This window comes from Neoarius graeffei, chromosome 20, assembly GCF_027579695.1.
Source record: "Neoarius graeffei isolate fNeoGra1 chromosome 20, fNeoGra1.pri, whole genome shotgun sequence".
Lineage (NCBI taxonomy): Eukaryota > Metazoa > Chordata > Actinopteri > Siluriformes > Ariidae > Neoarius > Neoarius graeffei.
Window position 1 is genome coordinate 25,555,425 of NC_083588.1, and position 23,176 is coordinate 25,578,600.

General features: G+C 44.0%; 1 protein-coding gene across 3 annotated transcripts in view; it reads right to left on the minus strand.

The window, feature by feature from the left end:
• Nucleotides 1–17,184: 17,184 nt before the first annotated feature.
• Nucleotides 17,185–23,176, minus strand: part of LOC132868506 (dynein axonemal assembly factor 5-like) — a 231,838-nt gene continuing 225,846 nt past the window's right edge. For 2 of the 3 annotated variants that reach the window (XM_060901430.1, XM_060901429.1), the window contains 3 exons: nucleotides 20,610–20,766; nucleotides 20,216–20,407; nucleotides 17,185–18,058 (listed from right to left, as the gene is read on the minus strand). In XM_060901430.1, coding sequence (XP_060757413.1) covers nucleotides 17,934–18,058; nucleotides 20,216–20,407; nucleotides 20,610–20,766 — 474 coding nt within the window. In that variant the 3' untranslated portion in view covers nucleotides 17,185–17,933. Of the gene's footprint in view, nucleotides 18,059–20,215; nucleotides 20,408–20,609; nucleotides 20,767–23,176 lie in introns of those variants that run through there. The other variant, XM_060901431.1, reaches the window with a different exon arrangement.

Here is a 23,176-nt window from a genome sequence, read left to right on the forward strand (position 1 = left end):
AGGGAAGACCTTGCATTTTCCAACATGACAATGCCAAACCACATACTGCATCAATTACAGCATCATGGCTGCATAGAAGAAGGGTCCAGGTACTGAACTGGCCAGCCTGCAGTCCAGATCTTTCATCCATAGAAAACATTTGGTGCATCATAAAATGGAAGATACGACAAAAAAGACCTAAGACAGTTGAGCAACTAGAATCCTACATTAGATAAGAATGGGTTAACATTCCTATCCCTAAACTTGAGCAACTTGTCTCCTCAGTCCCCAGACGTTTACAGACTATTGTAAAGAGAAAAGGGGATGTCTCACAGTGGTAAGCATGGCCTTGTCCCAACTTTTTTGAGATGTGTTGTTGTCATGAAATTTAAAATCACCTAATTTTTCTCTTTAAACGATACATTTTCTCAGTTTAAACATTTGATATGTCATCTATGTTCTATTCTGAATAAAATATGGAATTTTGAAACTTCCACATCATTGCATTCCGTTTTTATTTACAATTTGTACTTTGTAACTTTCTCATGGTTAAATGGGTAGACCTTTTTATCTCCCAGGAGAACTCACATCAGTTATAGTTACTGCTGTATATACACCACCAGACGCTAATGCTAAGCTTGCAATTGCATGTAGCCATTAGCAAACAGCAGGAAATGCACCCAGAGGCTGCCTTTATTTTTGGGTGATTAAAATCACTCTGTGGCAGCGGGGGCGTGGTCAAGCGCTGGTCTGTGACAGGAGGGCGGAGTCAGGGAAGGTAAGTGGCAGAATCGCTACACCTGATGTCAATTAACCTGTGTTTGTGTGTGTCTTCCCAGTGACCGTGCCCTACTTAAGGAGGGAGAGCGAGAGCAGAGGAGCTCATCCCCAAACTAGACGCCAGTCATGTGTGTGTGTCTGTGTGGTTTAAAAGTTGTTCACTGAACAGTGTGGCAATAAAAGCCCTATTTCCGAACCTGATCTCTGTCCTGCCGTCCTCTGTGCTCCACCCACCCATACAAACCATTACAGTGGTGCCGAAACCCGGGATCTGGAGCGCAGCAGCCGATCAGCCCCATGGAGTCCTCCCCGTTCGCCGAACTGGTCCACGCCCTCGCCACGACCCAGCAAAGCCAGCACCAGGCGCTAGTCACCCTCCAAAAGAAACAGGAACAGCACTTCGAGGCCCTGGTGCTGGCCCAGCAAGAAGATCGTGAGGCGTTCCGGCACCTCCTCGCGTCGGCAGGGTCCACCAGCACTCCCACCGCGGGCCCGTCCCCCCTCACCCTAACCAAGATGGGCCTGCAGGATGACCCCGAGGCATTTATTGCTCTTCAAGCAAGTCGCAGAGACCTCGGGGTGGCCGATGGAGCAGCGCGCGGCGCACCTCCTCCCTCTGCTAACTGGAGAGGCGCAGATGGCCGCACTACAGCTCCCCGCCGACTGCTGGCTGGCCTACGCGGACCTCCGCTGGGCCATCCTCCAGCGTGTGGGGCGCACCCCTGAGCAGCAGCGTCAGCACTTCCACGCTTTACGCTTGGAGGAAGTCGGCCGGCTGTTCGCGTTTGGCCAGCAACTCCGGGACGCCTGCTGGCGGTGGTTGAGGGCCGACAACCGCGACACCGAGGGGATCATCGACCAGGTGGTACTGGAGCAATTCGTCGCTCGCTTGCCAGCAGGAACCACGGAGTGGGTCCAGTGCCACCGCCCGGCATCGCTGGATCAGGCAATCGAGCTGGCGGAGGACCATATGGCGGCTGTCCCGGTGGCAGGACAGCAGACAGCCTCTTCTCTCTCTCTCTCCCCCTCTCCTCCTGTGTCTCGCCCTCGCTCCATTCCCCCACTGCGGAGGCAGGGGCTGGTGCCACCTGTGCTGGTCTGCCGCACCCGCGGTGCCCTCCCATTTTTCCCTTCTGTGTCTGTCTCTCCCCCCCCTCAGGTGAGTGAGCCCCAGAGCACCGGTCCGGAGAGGAAGCCCAGGCCGGTTTGCTGGTGCTGTGGAGAGCTGGGCCACCTCCAACAACAGTGCACGGTAATGGAGGTGGGAGCAGTGGTTCAGATCCCCGACGCGCCAGGAGCTGCACTCGATCAGGCCGGAGCATATCGCATACCGGTGAGTATACAAGGGGATACATATCAGGCGTTGGTTGTAATCAGACCTCAATTCACCAAAGCCTGGTGCAAAACGAGGCATTGGGGGGAGCACAGGGGGTGAAAGTGTTGTGTGTGCACGGGGACGTTCACAGCTACCCTTTGGTGTCGGTCCACATTTTTTCAGAGGGGAAAAATTTATAGTGAAGGCAGCGTTTAATCCTCGCCTTACCCACTCTATGATTTTGGGGACTGATTGGCTGGGATTTCGGGAGTTAATGACACACTTAGTGAAGAGTGGGTCCTGCCATTTAATAGGGGGAGGTCCCGGTGTCGCTTTGGCAGGAGCAGCTGTCGCAGAGCCGTCCACGTCATCTCCGCATCAGAGTGAGGAGCCACCGGCCCCTCCTCTCTCTGTTGGGGAATCCCTCGCGGATTTCCCATTAGAGCAGTCGCGAGATGAAACTCTGCGGCATGCGTTTGACCAAGTGAGAGTAATCAATGGTCAAACGCTCCAGCCGAACGCCACCCCGTCCTTCCCCTACTTCGCGATTATGAAGGATAGATTATACCGAGTGATGCAGGACACTCAAACTAAAGAACGAGTCACGCAGCTTTTAATTCCGAAGAGCTGCCGGGAATTGGTATTCCAGGCTTTAATCCCATGGCTGGACACCTAGGACAGGATAAGACACTAGCCTGAATAATGGCCCAATTCTATTGGCCGGGGATTCGCGGCAATGTCCGTAGGTGGTGTACGGCGTGCCGCAAATGCCAGTTAGTAAATCCAGCAGCCATTCCAAAAGTGCGTTTGTGCCCTCTACCGTTAATCGAGACCCTGTTCAAAAGAATTGGGATGGATCTCGTCGGGCCATTAGATCGGTCAACACGAGGGTACCGCTTTATATTAGTTCTGGTGGACTATGCAACGCGATACCCGGAAGCCTTATCTCAGCATGCAGTATTGCAGAGGCACTCTTCCACGTCATCTCCCAAGTTGGAATCCCGAAAGAGATTCTGACTGATCAAGGCACCTCGTTTATGTCACGAACACTGAACGAACTGTATGGGTTATTAGGTATTAAGCCGATCTGCACCAGCGTGTATCACCCACAAACGGACAGTTTAGTTGAACGGTTTAATCGCACCCTCAAGAACATAATTAAAAAATCCGTAAGTGAGGACGCACGTAACTGGGATAAATGGCTCGAACCCTTGTTATTTGCAGTGCGAGAGGTCCCCCAAGCCTCCACGGGGTTCTCCCCGTTTGAATTATTATATGGGCGTAAGCCATGTGGCATTCTAGATGTGCTGCAAGAAAATTGGGAGGAGGGACCTTCACCAAGTAAAAACGAAATTCAATACGTTATTGACCTGCGTGCAAAACTCCACACCCTCACACACCTAACCCAGGAGAATTTGCGGCAGGCCCAAGAATGACAAACCTGCCTGTACGACAAGGGTATGTACCTTAGAGAGTTCGCACCGGGAGATAAAGTACTCGTCCTGTTGCCCACATCGAGCTCTAAATTAGTCGCCAAGTGGCAAGGACCCTTTGAGGTCACACGGCGAGTCGGGGACGTCGACTATGAGGTGAGGCGAACGGACAGGGGAGAGGCGCTACAGGTTTACCACCTCAATCTACTCAAACTCTGGAACGAGGAGGTCCCCGTAGCATTGGTGTCGGTGGTTCCGGAGAAGGCGGAGCTGGGGCCGGAGGTTCAAAAGGGAACATTGGCATCACGTACCTCTCCGGTCCCCTGTGGAGACCACCTCTCCCCGACCCAACTCACGGAGGCTGCCCAGTTGCAGACCGAGTTTTCAGACGTGTTCTTGCCCCTGCCCGGCCGCACCAACCTCATAGAGCACCACACTGAGACGCTCCCGGGGGTGGTAGTGCATAGCCGCCCTTACAGGCTACCCGAACACAAGAAAAAAGTGGTTCGGGAAGAACTCGAGGCCATGCTCGAAATGGACATCGTCGAGGAGTCCCACAGTGACTGGAGCAGCCCGGTGGTCTTGGTACCCAAGGCCGATGGGTCGGTCCGGTTCGGCGTGGACTATAGAAAAGTCAACGCGGTGTCTAAATTCGACGCGTACCCAATGCCTCGTATTGATGAGTTGCTCGATCGACTAGGCACTGCTCGCTTTTATTCGACACTGGATTTGACGAAGGTATATTTACAGATCCCCTTGACTCCACTATCCCGAGAAAAAACGGCTTTTTCCACACCGTTTGGTTTACACCAATTCGTCACACTTCCGTTTGGGCTGTTTGGGGCGCCCGCTACGTTTCAGCGGCTGATGGACAGGGTCCTCTGCCCCCATGCCACCTACGCGGCTGCCTACCTCGACGACATCATCGTCTATAGTAATGACTGGCCGAGGCACCTCGAACATCTGAGGGCCGTCCTTAGGTCGCTGAGGCGAGCGGGTCTCACGGCCAACCCGAAGAAGTATGCGATTGGGCGGGTGGAAGTACAGTATCTGGGCTTCCATTTGGGCAACGGGCAGGTGCGTCCCCAAATTAACAAGACCGCAGCAATTGTGGCCTGCCTGAGGCCTAAGACCAAAAAGGGGGTGAGACAGTTCCTGGGGCTGGCTGGCTATTATCGTAGGTTTATACCTAATTATTCGGACGTCACCAGCCCGCTGACTGATCTGACTAAAAAGGGGGCACCAGATCCGGTCCAGTGGACGGAGCAATGCCAGCGGGCTTTTTCGGAGGTAAAGGCCGCACTGTGTGGGGGCCCACTTTTACACTCCCCTGACTTTTCTCTCCCCTTTATGTTGCAGACGGATGCATCGGACAGAGGGCTGGGGGCTGTTTTGTCCCAGGAGGTGGAGGGGGAGGACCGCCCAGTCTTATACATCAGTAGGAAGCTGTCGGTGCGGGAGGGGCGCTACAGCACTATCGAAAAAGAATGCCTGGCAATCAAGTGGGCGGTCCTTGCCCTCCGTTACTACCTGCTGGGGCGCCCTTTCACCCTCTGTTCGGACCACGCGCCCCTCCAGTGGCTCCATCGCATGAAGGATGCCAACGCGTGGATCACCCGTTGGTATCTAGCACTCCAACCCTTTAATTTCAAGGTGGTCCACAGGCCGGGGACGCAGATGGTCATGGTGGACTTCCTCTCCCATCGGGGGGGGTCAGCTGCAGGCCGGACGGCCTCCTGGCCTGAGTCGGGCGGTGGGGGTATGTGGCAGCGGGGGCATGGTCAAGCACCGGTCTGTGACAGAAGGGCGGAGTCAAGGAAGGTAAGTATAACTGCCTCTGTGTCAGTTGATGCTGTCTAATAGAAGTTCCTACCTATTTTATTTTTTGGTTCCTACCTACCTGCATGTAAGTTAATGATGCGGAACTAATGTTTGGTGTAGCGCCGTTTTCCGCCTGGACATATTTGACCGTTACACCCATTTAGAAAAGGCACCGCTGCTTAAGTGCTACTGCAGAGAGTTGTTGGAAATATGTTTAAGTAACTGCAAATCAGCGAAAGTACTCATAATTTGATCTGACTAAAAATTATTCGTGTTCCTTTTGTCTTAAGTTATTTAGTGTTTGTTTACAGTGTACTGTAACCAGCTAAGGCTAAATGTGTGTGTGTGTTTTGCTGACTGCTTTGTATTGTTGTACAGCTGATGAAGATTTGTATATGATAGAGTTAATTTGCATTACAGTATTAAGAGACAAGAAAACGAATTTGATAACAATTTATTGTATTTTGTATCTTTTTGACATTCAGTTCTCACGTTGGTTTACCCCATTTGTTGGAATAAATCATCAGTACCATTAAGAACGAGTTGCTGTCTGTTCGTGCACATCAGAGGGAGTTATAGTAAGTGGCAGAATCGCTACACCTGATGTCAATTAACCTGTGTTTGTGTGTGTCTTCCCAGTGACTGCGCCCTACTTAAGGAGGGAGAGCGAGAGCAGAGGAGCTCATCCCCGAACTAGACGCCGGTCATGTGTGTGTCTGTGTGGTTTAAAAGTTGTTCACTGAACAGTGTGGCAATAAAAGCCCTATTTCCGAACCTGATCTCTGTCCTGCCGTCCTCTGTGCTCCACCCACCCATACAAACCGTTACACACTCCAACTTGAAGACAGTACTTCCCAGACTGCATCAACATGTTACCTGCCACACAAGAGGAAATAAGACACTGGACCATGTTTACTCCAACATAGCTGGAGCTTACAAAGTTACACCCCTCCCCCATATAGGACAGTCAGATCACCTTTCTCTGTTTCTCACCCCTAAGTACTCACCACTCATCCAGCAGCCATGATGCTGTAATTGATGCAGTATGTGGTTTGGCATTGTCATGTTGGAAAATGCAAGGTCTTCCCTGAAAGAGACGTCGTCTGGATGGGAGCATATGTTGCTCTAGAACCTGGATATACCTTTCAGCATTGATGGTGTCTTTCCAGATGTGTAAGCTGCCCATGCCACATGCACTAATGCAACCCCATACCATCAGAGATGCAGGCTTCTGAACTGAGTACTGATAACAACTTGGGTTGTCCTTCTCCTCTTTAGTCCGAATGACACGGCGTCCCTGATTTCCATAAAGAACTTCAAATTTTGATTTGTCTGACCACAGAACAGTTTTCCACTTTGCCACAGTCCATTTTAAATGAGCCTTGGCCCAGAGAAGATGTCTGCGCTTCTGGATCATGTTTAGATACGGCTTCTTCTTTGAACTATAGAGTTTTAGCTGGCAACAGCGGATGGCACGGTGAATTGTGTTCACAGATAATGTTCTCTGGAAATATTCCTGAGCCAATTTTGTGATTTCCAATACAGAAGCATGCCTGTATGTGATGCAGTGGCCCGAAGATCACAGGCACCCAGTATGGTTTTCCGGCCTTGACCCTTACGCGCAAAGATTCTTCCAGATTCTCTGAATCTTTTGATGATGATATGCACTGTAGATGATATGTTCAAACTCTTTGCAATTTTATACTGTCGAACTCCTTTCTCCACTATTTGTCAGCGCAGAATTAGGGGGATTGGTGGTCCTCTTCCCATCTTTAATTCTGAGAGCCGCTGCCACTCCAAGATGCTCTTTTTATACCCAGTCACGTTAATGACCTATTGCCAATTGACCTAATGAGTTGCAATTTGGTCCTCCAGCTGTTCCTTTTTTGTACCTTTAACTTTTCCAGCCTCTTATGCCGCTTTTCCACTACAAATGCGGCTGAGTCAGGCTGAGCCGTGCCGTGCTGAGTCGAGCTGAGTGGGGCTGTTGGAGTTGCATTTCGACTACAACCGCGCTGAACCGTGCTGGCTGGAAGTGGGTGGACACATTGGGTGGAGTTAGCGAAAGTGGGTGGACGTCAGGTGATGTCGTTAAGCAGCGCAAACAGTGACATCAGTGAGCTTTTAAGCGGTAGTCTCACGACCCGGATAGTAAACAATAAACATGGAGGACATGGAGTCGTTAGTGTTGCTGGTCTTGGTGCTGTGGCTTGTTGTCACCGACAATGCGGACAGATACTGGCAAGCGCGTATAGATGAGGCGAGGCACATAAGGCTTCAGAAATTCTCGTAATTCGTAATTCTTCTCCTTCCGGGTTTGCGGTGTTTACAGATCCCAGCGCGCTCGCGGGGCGTGTGTGGGCATGTGAGGACACTCCTCCTCACCAATCAGTGCACAGGGGAGTGTCTGCTCACGCCCCCAGCCTCACTCGGCACGGTTTGGCTCGCTTCAGCCCCACTCCAAAACGGTGCGAGTTTTAGGGGCTAAGTAGGGCTGAAGCGAGCTAAGTCGTGCTGGTTTTTGGTAGTCGAAATGCGAGCCGTGTCGGGCTGAAGTGAGCTGAAGCGAGCTGAAGTGAGCTGAAAAAGGGTAGTGGAAAAGGGCCATTAGTGCCCTGTCCCAACTTTTTTGGGATGTGTTGCTGTCACGAAATTTCAAATGAGCCAATATTTGGCGTGAAATTTCAGAATGTCTCACTTTCGACATTTGATATATTGTCTATGTTCTATTGTGAATACAATATCAGTTTTTGAGATTTGTAAATTATTGCATTCCGTTTTTATTTACAATTTGTACTTTGTCCCAACTTTTTTGGAATCAGGGTTGTATACTGAATGGGTGTTGTTTGACCTCACTGAGGCAAGGGGAGATGAATACAGTAGTCTCACCCATGAAATAAAGTCAAACTTCTCTAAGGTGTAAAAGAAATACCTCTACTCCACGTGATCAAAGGCCTTTTCCACATCTAAGGATATCACAGCTTGAGGCACAGAGGACACAGGGGAATGGTAGATTGTATTAAAAAGTCATCTTAAGTTTGTGCCTATTTTTAATAAATCCTGTTTGGTCAGGAGAGAGAATGGTTGGGAGCACCGTTTCCAAACGAAGGGTGAGCATTTTAGACAGCAGTTTGAAATCCACATTTAACAGACTAATTGGGTGGTAAGAAGAGCAACAAGAGGATCCTTTTTTTTTTTAATTATAGAAATAGAAGCTTGATTAAGTGTTTGGGGTAGGCTAAGAGATTCAAAAGCTTCATTAAACATATCTATTAAAATGGGGGCTAATTTATGTTGGAATTTCTTATAAAACTCAACTGGATAGCCGTCCGGCCCTGGACATTTGCCACCTTGTATCCTTGCATAGATGAGATAGCAACAGAAAAGTTCAGCAATAGTTTCTCCAGCTCTTTAACCCTATCAGAATAGACCAGAGGAATTTCAAGCAAAGTGAAAAAACGGTCAAAATCTTGTGTATCTGAAACTGTTTCAGATGTTTATAGTGAAGCATAATAATTTTTGAGTTCATCCTTAATTCTTATATAGGGTCTGAAGCATATAAGGATGTCCGAATTTGAGGAATTTGGTGAGAAGTGTTCTGTCGTAATTGGTGAGCCAATAATCTCCCAGCCTCATCACCCTGCTCACTTAAAAAATCATACAATGTGATTTTCTGGATTTTTTTTTTTAGATTCTGTTTCTCACAGTTGAAGTGTATCTACGATAAAAAATTACAGACCTCTCCATTCCTTGTAAGTGGGAAAATTTGCAAAATCAGTAGTGTATCAAATACTTATTTTCCACACTGTAAGCTTTTAATGTTTCCCACAATACAGACGTGGAAACGTCAGGGGTCTTATTTATACTTAGAAACATATCGATTTGAGTAGAAATCCATTCCACAAAGTTTTCATCTGAAAGTAAACGCGTATTAAAACGTCATGGCATATGTGGATGGACAGAACCCCTAAACCCCTAAAATGGCAACAGGAACATGGTCAGAAATGACCGAAGCCTCATAAGCATGAGCCCACGGAGGGGAGAATTCTGTTATCAACCAAAAAATAGTCTATCCGAGTAAATGTGCGATGCACATGGGACAAATAAGACTACACTTTATCAGTGGGATTCAAAAAATGCCAGGGATCTGAGACTGCAAACTCATTCATGAAGCCATTAATTACTTTAGCAGATCTTGAAGGCATAGTAACCTTCGTGGATGAACGGTCCAGCCCTGGGCTCAATCAACAGTTAAAGTCACCTCCTAAAATGAGGAGGTGTGAAGACATATCGGGGAGGTTAGAAAAGAGTTGCCTAAAAAAAAAATAAAAAATCTGCGTTGTCCCAATTAGGAGCATACACATTCACAAGAAGGACCAGTGTATTGTACATCTTACCAGTAACAAATATCTACCATTTGGATCGGAGGTCACATCAGACCAAATAAAGGGAACTGATTTATGTAGCAAAATCACAACTCCTCTGGACTTGCTATGAAATTAGGAATAATAGGTCCACCCAGCTCTAATTCTTGGATAAACAGATGATTTCAAGTGTGTTTTTTGGAGAAAGACAACTTGAGCCTCCAAATGTTGAAGATGCTGTACAATCCTACTGCGTTTTACTGGAGAGTTGAGACCTTCGCAGTTCCAACTAACAAACTTAAGCTCTTTTCGATCAGTATGTTGAATTAACCTGGGCTGGACCATTTGAAACTAGTGTGGAAAAGTAAAGACAACAGTGACATTAATGGGTGAACAAACTTTACAGTAAAATGGAAGATTACACTGACCGGCAACACAACCAGCAAGAAAAAAGAAAACATGTAAGACCAACCTACCATAGCAGCCATTGAATTTTGTTTCGTTCCTGCCGCACGCCATGCGACTGCCGTGCAGTTCCCAGCTGAAAGCCAGGGGGCTGCCATGCAGGGCTCAGACCCCCTCCCTCTCCTATTTTAATTCTAAACATGCCCATTCATTCGATTCCATGATGTCGCCATTAGATGGCGCTTCTCTCATTAAAAAAAAACATTACTTGAAATGTTGTGTGAAGCTGTTGTACTGCACTTTATTCTGGTTTTCAGATGAACCATCTGAAAGTTTTTTTTTGGGGGGGGGGGTACATCTTACCTTCTCCGAATAAGTAATGGTTACTACCATAAGTGATATTAATTACCTTTGATTAGTAATTATCAGGTATTACCTACTAACAAGAGATAATTTTACCCAATTTCAATGAGAAAGTACGTAGCTGTTGAATAGATACATAAATGTGAGGTAAATTTTACCCAATTTAAGTATTTCATAGCTTTTTATTTCAGTTATTTTATACTCAATATATGGAATTAAATCTACCCCAAACAAGTCAATGAAAATTGTTACCTCAGATTTATTGGGTAAATTCTATACGGTAGGTTACTTTTTTCAGTGCAGGAGTAGGCGAAACTGCGGGTCTTGGTAGTCTGGTGGTTACTGCACATGTCTTGTACCGGTAACTCCTGAAACATGGTTTGATTCTTGCCTTGGGTTTTTCACCCTCACTCCTCTCTCCCTGTTTTCTGCCAACCTCTATTGAGGTATTTCACCTGACGTCACAGGGTCACGTGACGCCCCGGTGTCCACCATTTTGGACGGCAAGCTAGTTAATGTCAACAACAGTAGCTAGTATGTTACTGTAGCAATATTTACGTTCAGTCATTTGGATGACTGTTAAAACCTTTCAGTCTCAAGTTTTTCCTTTACTGGATTTACTAGTTTACTGAGCGAGCGCGCGATGGCTCCCGGCTCGGCCGGAGAGCGCGCGATGGCTCCCGGCTCGGCCGGAGAGCGCGCGATGGCTCCCGGCTCGGCCGGAGAGCGCGCGATGGCTCCCGGCTCGGCCGGAGAGCGCGCGATGGCTCCCGGCTCGGCCGGAGAGGGCGCGATGGCTCCCGGCTCGGCCGGAGAGGGCGCGATGGCTCCCGGCTCGGCCGGAGAGGGCGCGATGGCTCCCGGCTCGGCCGGAGAGGGCGCGATGGCTCCCGGCTCGGCCGCCGAGCGCGCTAGCTCAGTAAACTAGTAAATCCAGTAAAGGAAAAACTTGAGACTGAAAGGTTTTAACAGTCATCCAAATGACTGAACATAAACATTGCTACAGTAACATACTAGCTATGATGTTGTTGACATTAGCTAGTGCTAACAGCTAGCTGCTAGTACACTGCTACAACACAGACACCGACCCTAATAATACAGTTCTTAGTCATTGCCTGGTCACAGCAAATTTATAACGGGCCATGTCTCAACAGACTAAGAAGTTATTTCAATGCCATTTAATAACATTTTGTTTATCCTGAGGACCGAAAGTAAATGAAAATGTGAACAAACCTTAGCTGTAATCAGATGGCGACCACCGGCTCCAGGGACGACCCGCTGATGTAGGCATGTTACCCAGCCTGACACAAAATATTTGTAGGCATCCAAACTCTTATACGCTTTCAGATCAATACCTGTGTATGGCGATGGGTTTTTAATGACATAGGTATACAGATCATGTGGGCCGAAGTCAGGTAAAGACGAGGGCTTCGTGTACTTCCGTACGTCAGTGAGCAATCCTGGTGGAAGCAGGTAAACGTCGTTCTCTAAGCCTGCTAACCTCAATTTTTGCAAATACCTCTCCCTCTGCTCGCCCTGTAAATGCCCTACGTCGCTGGATAGTGAAGGTGTTTTCTGCATCTCGCTCCTTTTTCTTTTATGTTTTTCGTTTGTCGCCTTCCTCGCATTCAAACTGATTCGAGCCGTGCCGTCCAAAATGGCAGTATCACGTGACTTGGTCACGTGAGTGAAATACCTCAATACCAGCTACTGTTAAACAAAGGCAAACTCGCTCAAAAATAAATATTTAAAAAAAAAAGTGACTCTTGCAATGAAGCACTGTGCACTTTTTAGTGTTACATGTAGGTCCTGCTTTCAAATAGGCTAGACAATATTAAATAGTGGCAATGTTGGGATGACTGAAAACAGACTTTTTTTTTTGCTTATAAGACTTTACTAACTACTGAAATCTATTACAAGTTGAATGTAGCCACTGATTAGTGTTTCATGAAGTAGGCCTTATAGGGCACGCTAAACAACATGCTTGTGATGAAAGTACCGAAGAGCTTAATTGTTTGAATCAGTGTATCATTCGTTCTTTCTATTTTCAAATGGCAATCAAAAATAAAAAAAATGAAAAAGTGACTGGTTATTTTGTTATTTGTTTTTATTTTAACACAAAAAATGAAAAAAAAAAGATTGGTTTTTCATATTTTTTTTATATGAGCCTAAAATTGAAATGAAAAGTCTTTTTTTTTTCATTTTTTGATTGCCAATTAAAAATGGAAAGAACGAATGATACACAATCCGTGTATCATTCGTTCTTTCTTCTTTTTCAGTAATACGCAATGACTCGGCCAGGCCCTTTCTTTAGTGTAATAAGAGACAGTAGAGAGGTTCATGCCATTTGTCTATTTTTATTAAAATGTGCACACATACCGGTACAGTGTAATCACAAAACAGTATTGTATTTGAACTGACAAGAGACAGTTACCGTATCATTTCCCACTATGCCCTCCTTTGTTCCTAATAACCAGATTTATCACGTTTAATTATTAACAATTATAATAACAATAAATCAATATAAAACCCCGACATCTACAGAAGATTTTCAACAAATAGGGGGCAGGGAAGCTTGCACACTCCAGCAGCGAGTGATCTGTGATGAGATGATTTTGAGAAGCAAAAAAAACAAACAAACCGCTCAACAGCAGCAAATGTGGGTTAAAGCAGAACATTTCGTTAGGTAAAATCATTTTAGAAATCATTACATTCTTGTTTTTTCAATAAAAATAATATTTTTTAACTTTATAATGCTTATTTACGTACCGGGGCTCTGTCAGTCATTGATAGCCCAACTAATCACAGCGCTGTGGTTCTTTTCCTGATCCTTGGCATTGTTTTTTTTTTCTTTCTTTGTTGATAATGTGTTACCATATGTGATAAACACGGTTCATTAAAAGGCCCAGAGATTTTCACTTCTGCTGCATGCCCCTCCTCTCTGCAAAAATTGTGTATTCCTCTCAAGGTGCTGTCTCCATTGTATTGTGAACAGCCACTTCACCCCCCACTGAGGTTGCTATTCATGAATGGTAATTTGGTTTTAGGTTACACCCCAATTTCAATGACAATTTACTCTGCCAAGCTCACAATGTCAGAGGACAGAGGACTGGAATTAGTGCCCCAAAAAACACAATTTCAGCTTGGAAAAACTACAGACGGTATAACTTCAGGAAGAAAATAAACATTTATTTCACACTAAGAAAAGCAGGCTCACTACACATGGAGGCTATACAAAGCACAGAAATGTAGCATACAGTTTTCCCATCTAGCAGTTTCCACATTCCCATGGTGAGTCTTTCCTACGGTACATTTGCCACAGGTGTATTTGTGGCAGCGTACACAAAGTTCAGTGCTTCTGTTATTATTGCAGAGTATGTGCACCTGGCACTGTCTTTTTCTTCTGAGAAACTTTCATCTCACGCTGCTGTTTGTGTTCTTCCCCTTGTGCCTTTTCCTGCAAAAGCCTGTTTTGAAGTTCCTCTGCAAGCTCCAGCATGAACAATTGGCGACTTTCTTTGGATCCTGTACATGCTGTGTACAAGACGTGCATTTGTGACAGCCATGCCAAGCAGTAGAGATGCACCGATACCACATTTGTGAAAACCGATACGAGTATGAGTACTATCATTTCAGTACTTGCCGATACCGAATACTACCGATACCGATACTGTTGATGTTATTAAAATATAGGCTACCTACATATCTATAATCTAACACCCGCGGGCCGCCGCAATGCTCGCAACCACCCACTACAACTCTGCGCACTGACATTCAGTACCCAGCAGAGGGAGACAACTAGTCATGAACGAGTGTATAGAGAAGAAGACTCAGCCGTTACAACCAAACGCAGCATCGCGTCCCGTGCTCGTGGAGCTCCATTCCTGTAGATGGGACGTCAATTTCCTTGGTCTTAGCGTTGCCCTCAACTGAAACAAGTTGGAAAACTCAATCAGCCATTTCTTAAAGCTTTCTCTCTCACTCTTAAACTCTCCCGGTTGGACTCGTACTTAAAAACTCTGCCGGTTGGACTCGTACTTAAAAACTCTGCCGGTTGGATTTACCTATACAAAAATCCGATTTTCATTTGTTTGTTAGTGAGTAGCCTGTCCTACAAAACCCTTACCTAGGCGAATAGCCAACATTAAAAAAGGACAACGTTGGGGATCTTAGTGTAGGCCTATCTGCGTATGGCAGCGAAAGGGAGTGGAGTGTGGAGAGATGTTTAAAATGACAGTGTTGGGGAAAGATGTTGTGAAGGCACTGTTTCATGACTACGCAAACACATCTTCGTCATGGAAAAATGGGTTGTTGTCGAACAATTTTTTTTGTCTTCTGACGAAATTAGCCTACGCTCAATGCTTGAGATTTACAATTTTTTTCCTGGGAGAGGCTTTTTTTCCTCGAACGGACGCTGGCAAAAGGCGCTTCACGGAACACTATCGGGGCATGGTATAGCCTATCATATTATGCTCAAGCCTGAGCTCAACAATGCTTCAGTTTTTTTTTATCTCTCGAATGGAACAAAAAGCGCTGCGGGGAACATTGGTATCGGCGCATGGGATCGGCACTGGTATCGGTTCATGGTATCGGCAACTGTTTGACAAGTACGAGTATGAGTATATTAGTGGAGTATCGGGGCCGATGCCGATGCCAGTATCGGTATCGGTGCATGCTTATCAAGCAGATTGTAAAACACAGCCATGGGCCATCTCCGTGTTCCTGCACGCAGCGAGTAGTTGCGTAATTTCTGGTCCATGATATCAACGTTGCATTTGAAATGGTTGTAATCAACAACAGTGTTTGGTTTTTGTTTTTGGGTGTCCACAATTTCCACTTTCTGATGCATGGTGCTCAGAAGACAAACAGATTTCTTTTTTTTTGTTGCAAACACCATCAGCAAGGCACTTCCAGATGTGAACACCTGTGTGGAGTACAACAAGCGCCCCGAGGTTTCCTTTGCAGTTGCTGGTAGCTCCTGACGATTTTTGTTGATAGTGCCAAGCAGAGTTGTTTTTCGTTGAAGAAGCCTGTTAGCCAAAGACAGAGAGGTGAAGAAATTATCCATAGTTACAGTCCTTCCCTGGTCCATATGGTAAATGGTTCCATCAATTTCAAAACAACATTCTCTGATAGCCTCTCTCCCGTTGGACGAGTGGGATCTTTTCCCAAGTAAGGGATGGCATTACACATGTATTTTGTGTCCAGATCTGCTGCAATCCAAAACTTGATTCCAAACTTGTCAGGGTTGGATGCGATGTACTGCAGAAAGGGACAACGAACCTTTGAAGGAAATAACTGCTCATGCATGGTAACATGTTGCCCTGGACTGTAGGATGACACACAATTCTGAACAAACTCCTGCCAGATGTCTGAAATTGCTGCAAATTTGTCCGTTTGTATGCGCTCCTTGCGGGTGTCCTTGTTGTCGAAAAAAAAGGGAAAACAGATAAATGAGCAAAGAATCAACAATAATATTAACAATAAAATAAAATCAGGGTCTCATGGACCAGGCAAGGCACCTGGGAGTCTATAGTATTGTAAACAGTCTAGCTGAAAGATGGAAGTACATGATATAAACACTCTGGTGCACTCGTCTCACATAAGACAGACAACTCACAGTTACTTACAATTCTTACTGATGTAGTCGGCAAGGCCGCAGTAGGATCTTCAAATCTGTGTGATGTCCCATCTGGCATAGTGATTGAGTGTTACTGGGTAGAGAAGTCCAAACTTAACATCTGGGTAGGAGCAGAGATTGCGTTTCACTATACCAAACGCAGCTCATTTCTTGGCAACAGAGGACGTGTAATCGGGGAATACGGAGATCCTTTTGCCTTTGTAAAGAAGGGACGAGGATTCTCCAGCTTGCTGTAGAATCTTCAGCTCACTGTAGAATCAGGTTGTGAACATGGAAGTAGTGTATCTTTGCAACAACGGGCCAAGGTGGGCTCCCCCCTTTAGGTTTCTCTCTCAGGGCCTGGTGGGCACGGTCAAGTGGGGCTTCTCGTTAAGTCCGAGCAGGTCCTGCAGTTGTGGAGTGATAAAATCAGTGGCACGAGGTCCCTCAAGTCCCTCTGGTACACCAATCTGGTATGTTATTCCTTCTGGACCTACCTTCCAGGTCCTCACACCTGTCATCCAGACATTTCACTTGCGAGATTAGCATGCTAACCGTAGCCTCCAGCTCGTTTATCCGAGTACTGCGATCTGTAGCCACCTGCTCAAGGTCTCGCATTGTCACCTCATGAGCATCCACTTCAGTCCTCGTCTCACAGCCGATATTTCAGAGCGCAGACTCATAGAAAGGGTGGTGATTTTCCTGAATATCACTCTTAAGAGAATCCCTCTCCACACAGGACCTCATTTTCACAAAGAAACTGCCCACGTTGCAGTTCATGTTGTCATTTTAATGTCACAAGTCTTAGCATTGTGTTCTGTTCAGTTCAGTACAGTTTAGTCCAGCTGTCTTAACTGTGCAGTTTGAGGTGTGTTCTTTTACTCATGAAAGATAGATACTGAAGGCAAGGCATATTTAGTGTAGTATGCAAGTTGTATACAGATTGTTGAGAAGCTGTTTGACATGATTAATTGTTCTTGATTGTATTTTACAAGAATTTCATTACTTGAAATTCTTGATGCAGTGGCTTTAATAGACATATAGCCATCTCTAGTCATTGTTCAAGAAAAAAGGAAACTGAATTCAGGGTAGGAATGAGGATTTTATTTTGCAAAAAAATAATTACATAAATTTAATTTAAATGTCAGTTACTGAATGTGTTTGACACTGCACTGACTTTAATAAAAGCCTTTTGTTGTAAGGCCATCTCTTGTCTCAGCCATTTCTATACTGGCAATTTTCAGGTTTTTTTTTTTTTTTCATTTTGAAATGTAAGATTTTTAAATTTGCTTTTAGTAGCGTTATATTGTAAAGATGACATTCTACAGTACTTTGTTACATTTTATGGTAATAAACTGTTTATGGAGATTACAGTAAGAACACTAAAATAGCAGCAAATAGTATTATACTGTAAAACTTATTCTATACAGTAGAGTACTGTAATTTTTTTTACAGTAATTAACTGTTGCACATTACAGTTGGTACATTGTAGAAAAACAGTTTCAAGCTGGCAACTGTAGCTGCCAGTGGTTTACTGTAATTTATCAGGGAAATTTGTTATATCAATACTATTGCTAACCATATTACTCATCTACATTTACTCATTATTCATCTACATCCTGTAGTATGGCAATAATCTGATGCAACAAACTATGACTGAGCAGTCACACTTTTGACAAACTTTGTTACAGAGCTCCTGAGATAAAGAATTAGATGAAGAAAATCAACATGGTATGTAAAGTGTGTATGTATTTGTGTGTGTGTGTTATATAAGAAACAACTTCATTCTGATCTAACAAATATTAAAAATTTAGCTGTTTGCAGTCCACTGGACAATGCTTTGTGGGTGTGCATCAGAGGGACTGTATGTAATGAAGTAGCTGATCACAGTACTCAGAACTGCGCTGTTTCTCTTTCACTTCCTTCGCTTTCTGATGCAGGAGAACAGGCTCCATAACACTGCTGGCTTTCAGAATCTCTGGACAGAAGGAGGAGATAAACAGACTCATAACCGAGTTTCTTCTTTGTTGTCTCTCAGTTTAGATAATATGTTCACCAGCTTATCTTAAAATCAACCCAACATCTGTGATCTTTGCAACAAAAAATGGCAGCTGAAAAACATAAAAACTCCAAAGAGTGCTGAACCCAAGTACCCATCATAGACTAATGATGTTTGTTAGTGTTTGTCTTCACTCAGGGGATGACGAGATACTGGTTATGTGGGAGAAGATATCAGATAAGAACCTATAAACTATCAATGAAAGTTTCAACAAATTTGACCCGTCCTTGGTTCAAGATTATTGCCTGTTAGAGAAAATGTAAACCCCTGAAGGGCAACACATGGCCACAAAGCTAGAATTTGCTCACTAGAAGTAACTTTGTCTGAAATGCAGAAAACAAATAAGGCTATAAGTTGTGATTTAGACTAGGCCTTTCCTGGATACTGATTTTGTACCAAATCATGATTACAATAACCTGTTGACATTATTATTTAATTGTTTTATCTCATTACGAGCCCTAAATTGCCCCATCCCAACTTTTTTTCGGAATGTGTTGCAAGGCCTGAAATGCAGGAATGGATGTTTATTAACAAATGAAATGAAGTTGACCAGACAAAACTTGAAGCATCTTGGGTCTGCACTGCACTGTCTGCAGTGAAATACAATTCCAAGTAAATTTAGAAATAGCTGATTTTTTTTTTAATTTGCATTTTCCATACCATCTCAACTTCTTCTGAATTGGGGTTGTATGTTTGAGTGCAACCACATTTTTATTTATTTTTTTACTGACATGCCTGTTGTGTTTTCAGAATGAGGCACATGTTAGGTGAACTCCAAGAATTATAGCTCCGGTGTGGAAGAGTTCTGAAGTTCCCTGCAGGTTAGGTGACCGGGACAACCCCCTTAACATTTTTGCTTCTAGTTTTTTTTCTGTCTGGGTTTTTTTTTGTATAATAGTTTTTGTTCACACTACTTTTTGTATAATACTTCTTGTTTACACTTGTTACTTCTTTCAGCTCAGTGACTGTGTATGTACATACTGTCATGTGGTTTAGGATTTGTTTTCAGTAAGCGATTACTGTATATCTATAACCTCAATTCCGATAAAGTTGGAATGCTGTGAAAAACAAGTAAAAACAGAATGTGATGATTTGCAAATCATGGAAACCTTTTTTTTTTAAATTTGCATTTTCCGTACCATCCCAACTTTTTTCTGTTTTGGGGTTGTATAATCATGTTATCTTATCAGCTAAATGAGGATGGGTTCCCTACTGAATCTGGTTCCTCTCAAAGTTTCACTGCAGGAGATTCACTCTTAATATGAAAATAGCTTAACTTTTAAGATGAAAATAGCTTTTTTACTTACAGGAAAGATTTTGGGTGAGCCAGATTCTTATTATTTGTTAGCCAAATAAATAAATAAAGATTCACAGTGGGGTCCAGAACAGGACACATTCCCTCTGCTGAGAAGTTCCTCTTAAGATTTCCTCCTCTTTACCACCATATTGAGCTGTTTTCTTACCACTGTCACCCTTGGCTTGCTCACTGTGGGGGTGTCCATAAAGCTGCTGTTTTGACAATTTCTATTGTAAAAAGCACTATGAAAATCTATTCTCTACTAGGCTCATGGCAAAGCTAAAGAAACAAATAGACATTAAAAAGTACTGGCTGATTGACTACATTTATCGCAAGAGGTACATTATCAAAATTTGATTATTCACTGAATTATTCTTTTAACAATTTTACTAGTAAAGTTTTATAACAGGCACAATTTGATTTGAGGATGACACCTATTGTAATTTCAGTGTGTTGGCAGAATGTCAAAGTTCTTGAGCTTCTTGATCTTAAAATATTTGTGTTTAACTCAACTCCGCTCTCTACAATTGAACAATCAACAGCTATTGCTGACGGAGAATTCATATGCACATCCTCTCATTGCTTAAATTTTGAAATAAGTGTGTCTATATGTCTTCAGATATCAAGTAAACACATTTTAGGACAAATCATTTTAGGACCTGGATATACTCTATTACACATGACAACTGGGGGAAAAAAATCTGGCTTTGCCAAATGCTGTAACATTTTAGTAATGTCACAAAAAACAGTAATGTTTTAATATCAAGATTAAACCTTACCCAGTGTCATAAGCTGGATTTCATGGTCAGGGTCATCCAAGTACAGCAACAAATGTTGGAAAAGAAACTCCAGACTGGGGTGGTATGTGTGTGTGTTATATTTTTTGTCCAAAGATGAGAGCCACACACCAAGAGTTTTCAGAGCTTCAATACGTACTTCCTTGCTGCTGTCATCTATCCGTTTTAAAAGCTCTAAAATACACACAGAAGGATACAACATATAACGCGCATAATACAGAGATAAATGGAATGTATTCAGAAATGTATTAATTTCCCATTTTAAGAAAAGAAAAGCTTGTGATTGAGAGAGTGAAGGTTGTATCCGAGTAGATCTTGTTGAACATGTCAAGGTGAAGCTGTGTTGCAGATGTTTTCAAGTGTTGTGTGTGTGTACCTGGGAAGATCTTGTTGTGTGTGTCTGGGTTAAGGCATCCATCTGTAACAGTAATGAATGAGGATACTGATCTACAGGCCAACAGGCGAGAGAGTTGGGAGTCTTCCTCCAGTGCTGAAATTATATAAGTACTGAATTCTGTCTCCATATTGAGAACCTAACATAAAAAACACACCAACCAACATATGACCAAGGCTGTAGCAACACTTCAAGGATTTTTTTTTTGGCATAAAACAACCAAGGACTGAAGTGAAAGGAACCGTTATGACTGAAACTGTCTGAGTTGGAGGAGAGGGAAGCGATGGGGCAGGCTTCCCTTCAACATGTACAGTGGTGTGAAAAAGTGTTTGCCCCCTTCCTGATTTCTTATTTTTTTTGCATGTTTGTCACACTTAAATGTTTCAGATCATCAAACAAATTTAAATATTAGACAAAGATAACACAAGTAAACACAAAATGCAGTTTTTAAATGAAGGTTATCATTATTAAGGGGGGAAAAAATCCAAACCTACATGACCCTGTGTGAAAAAGTGATTGCTGCCCCCCGTTAAAACATAAATTAACTGTGGTTTATCACATCTTTGGAAAGCTGAGTTCAATTTATCTCGCCACACCCAGGCCTGATTACTGCCACATCTGTTCTCAATCAAGAAATCACTTAAATAGGACCTGCCTGACAAAGTGAAGTAGACCAAAAGATCCTCAAAAGCTAGACATCATGCTGCGATCCAAAGAAATTCAGGAACAAATGAGAAACAAAGTAATTGAGATCTATCAGTCTGGAAAAGGTTATAAAGCCATTTCTAAAGCTTTGGGACTCCAGCGAACCACAGTGAGAGCCATTATCCACAAATGGTGACAACATGGAACAGTGGTGAACCTTCCCAGGAGTGGCCAGCTGACCAAAATTACCCCAAGAGCGCAGCGACGACTCATCCAAGAGGTCACAAAAGACCCCACAACATCATCCAAAGAACTGCAGGCCTCACTTGCCTCAGTTAAGGTCAGTGTTCATGACTCCACCATAAGAAAGAGACTGGGCAAAAATGGCCTGCATGGCAGAGTTCCAAGACGAAAACCACTGCTGAGCAAATAGAACATAAAGGCTCGTCTCAGTTTTGCCAGAAAACATCTTGATGATCCCAGGACTTTTGGGAAAATACTCCGTGGACTGACGAGACAAAAGTTGAACTTTTTGGAAGGTGTATGTCCCATTACATCTGGCTTAAAAGTAACAGCATTTCAGAAAAGCACGGGCGCAGATAGAGGGTGGGACGGGGGGGATTCGTCCCACCCAGATTTAAATTCACCTCGTTCGGTCCCCCCCACTTATAGGGAGGAAAAAACGTCTATGCTGTCTTTCTTTGCATAAGGCAAACCTCACGGAAAAATCAAAAGACTAATTACCATTCAGTTTATTGAGGTGCACAGCAGTACATACATAGTTGCAACTGCGCAGACTGCACAGGTTGCGAGCTCGAGCTTGGTTGCTATGGTTACCCACAACAAGTTTGACAGGCATATCGGGGACAGCTCCTCCTAGTTCAGGACCCCAACACAGCATGATGAAGGGTGCCAAAAGGCAGAAAACAATTGCATCGTTTAAAAAAAAAAAAAAGACTGTAAGTAAACTGTGCCTTACTTTATTTATCATATCACCTTGCAATTTTTTGATAGTCTGTTCAAAGTAATGTCGTAGTGAAAGTAAAATCGTACGGAGTAGAGATGCCTTTCTGGTAGCCTCCTTCTTTCGGTGGTAGCCTGTAGATACAGTGCTCAGAAGGCAGTTTTAATGTTTAATCTGGCATTCCCTGCCATAATTTCAGCGAGCATATTGTTTCATAAGGAAACTTTGTGAAGAATTGTTGACTTACTGCCGCTCACGCAACACACAGGCATAGTTAGAAAGTCAGGATGCACTGGTTTACACTTTACACACACACACACACGTAGCCCAGCCTCTCGCTATGTTTAACAGTTGGAACTTAGCGGTTTTAAAACTAGTTTTGTAGTTTTGCAATTTCTGTGCGTGATGATAATGTGTAAACTTTGGATTATCCATAGGCTATGTTAAAATGTTATCATTGTCCTGGCCTGCAGGTAGTTCCTGGTGATGGCAGTGAGGGAGGTGAAATAACATGTATACACACTACCGTTCAAAAGTTTGGGGTCACCCAGACAATTTTGTGTTTTCCATGAAAAGTCGCACTTTTATTTACCACCATAAGTTGTAAAATGAATAGAAAATATAGTCAAGACATTTTTCTGGCCATTTTGAGCATTTAATCAACCCCACAAATGTGATGCTCCAGAAACTCAATCTGCTGAAAGGAAGGTCAGTTTTATAGCTTCTCTAAAGAGCTAAACTGTTTTCAGCTGTGCTAACATGATTGTACAAGGGTTTTCTAATCATCCATTAGCCTTCTGAGGCAATGAGCAAACACACTGTACCATTAGAACACTGGAGTGATAGTTGCTGGAAATGGGCCTCTATACACCTATGTAGATATTGCACCAAAAACCAGGCATTTGTAACTAGAATAGTCATTTACCACATTAGCAATGTA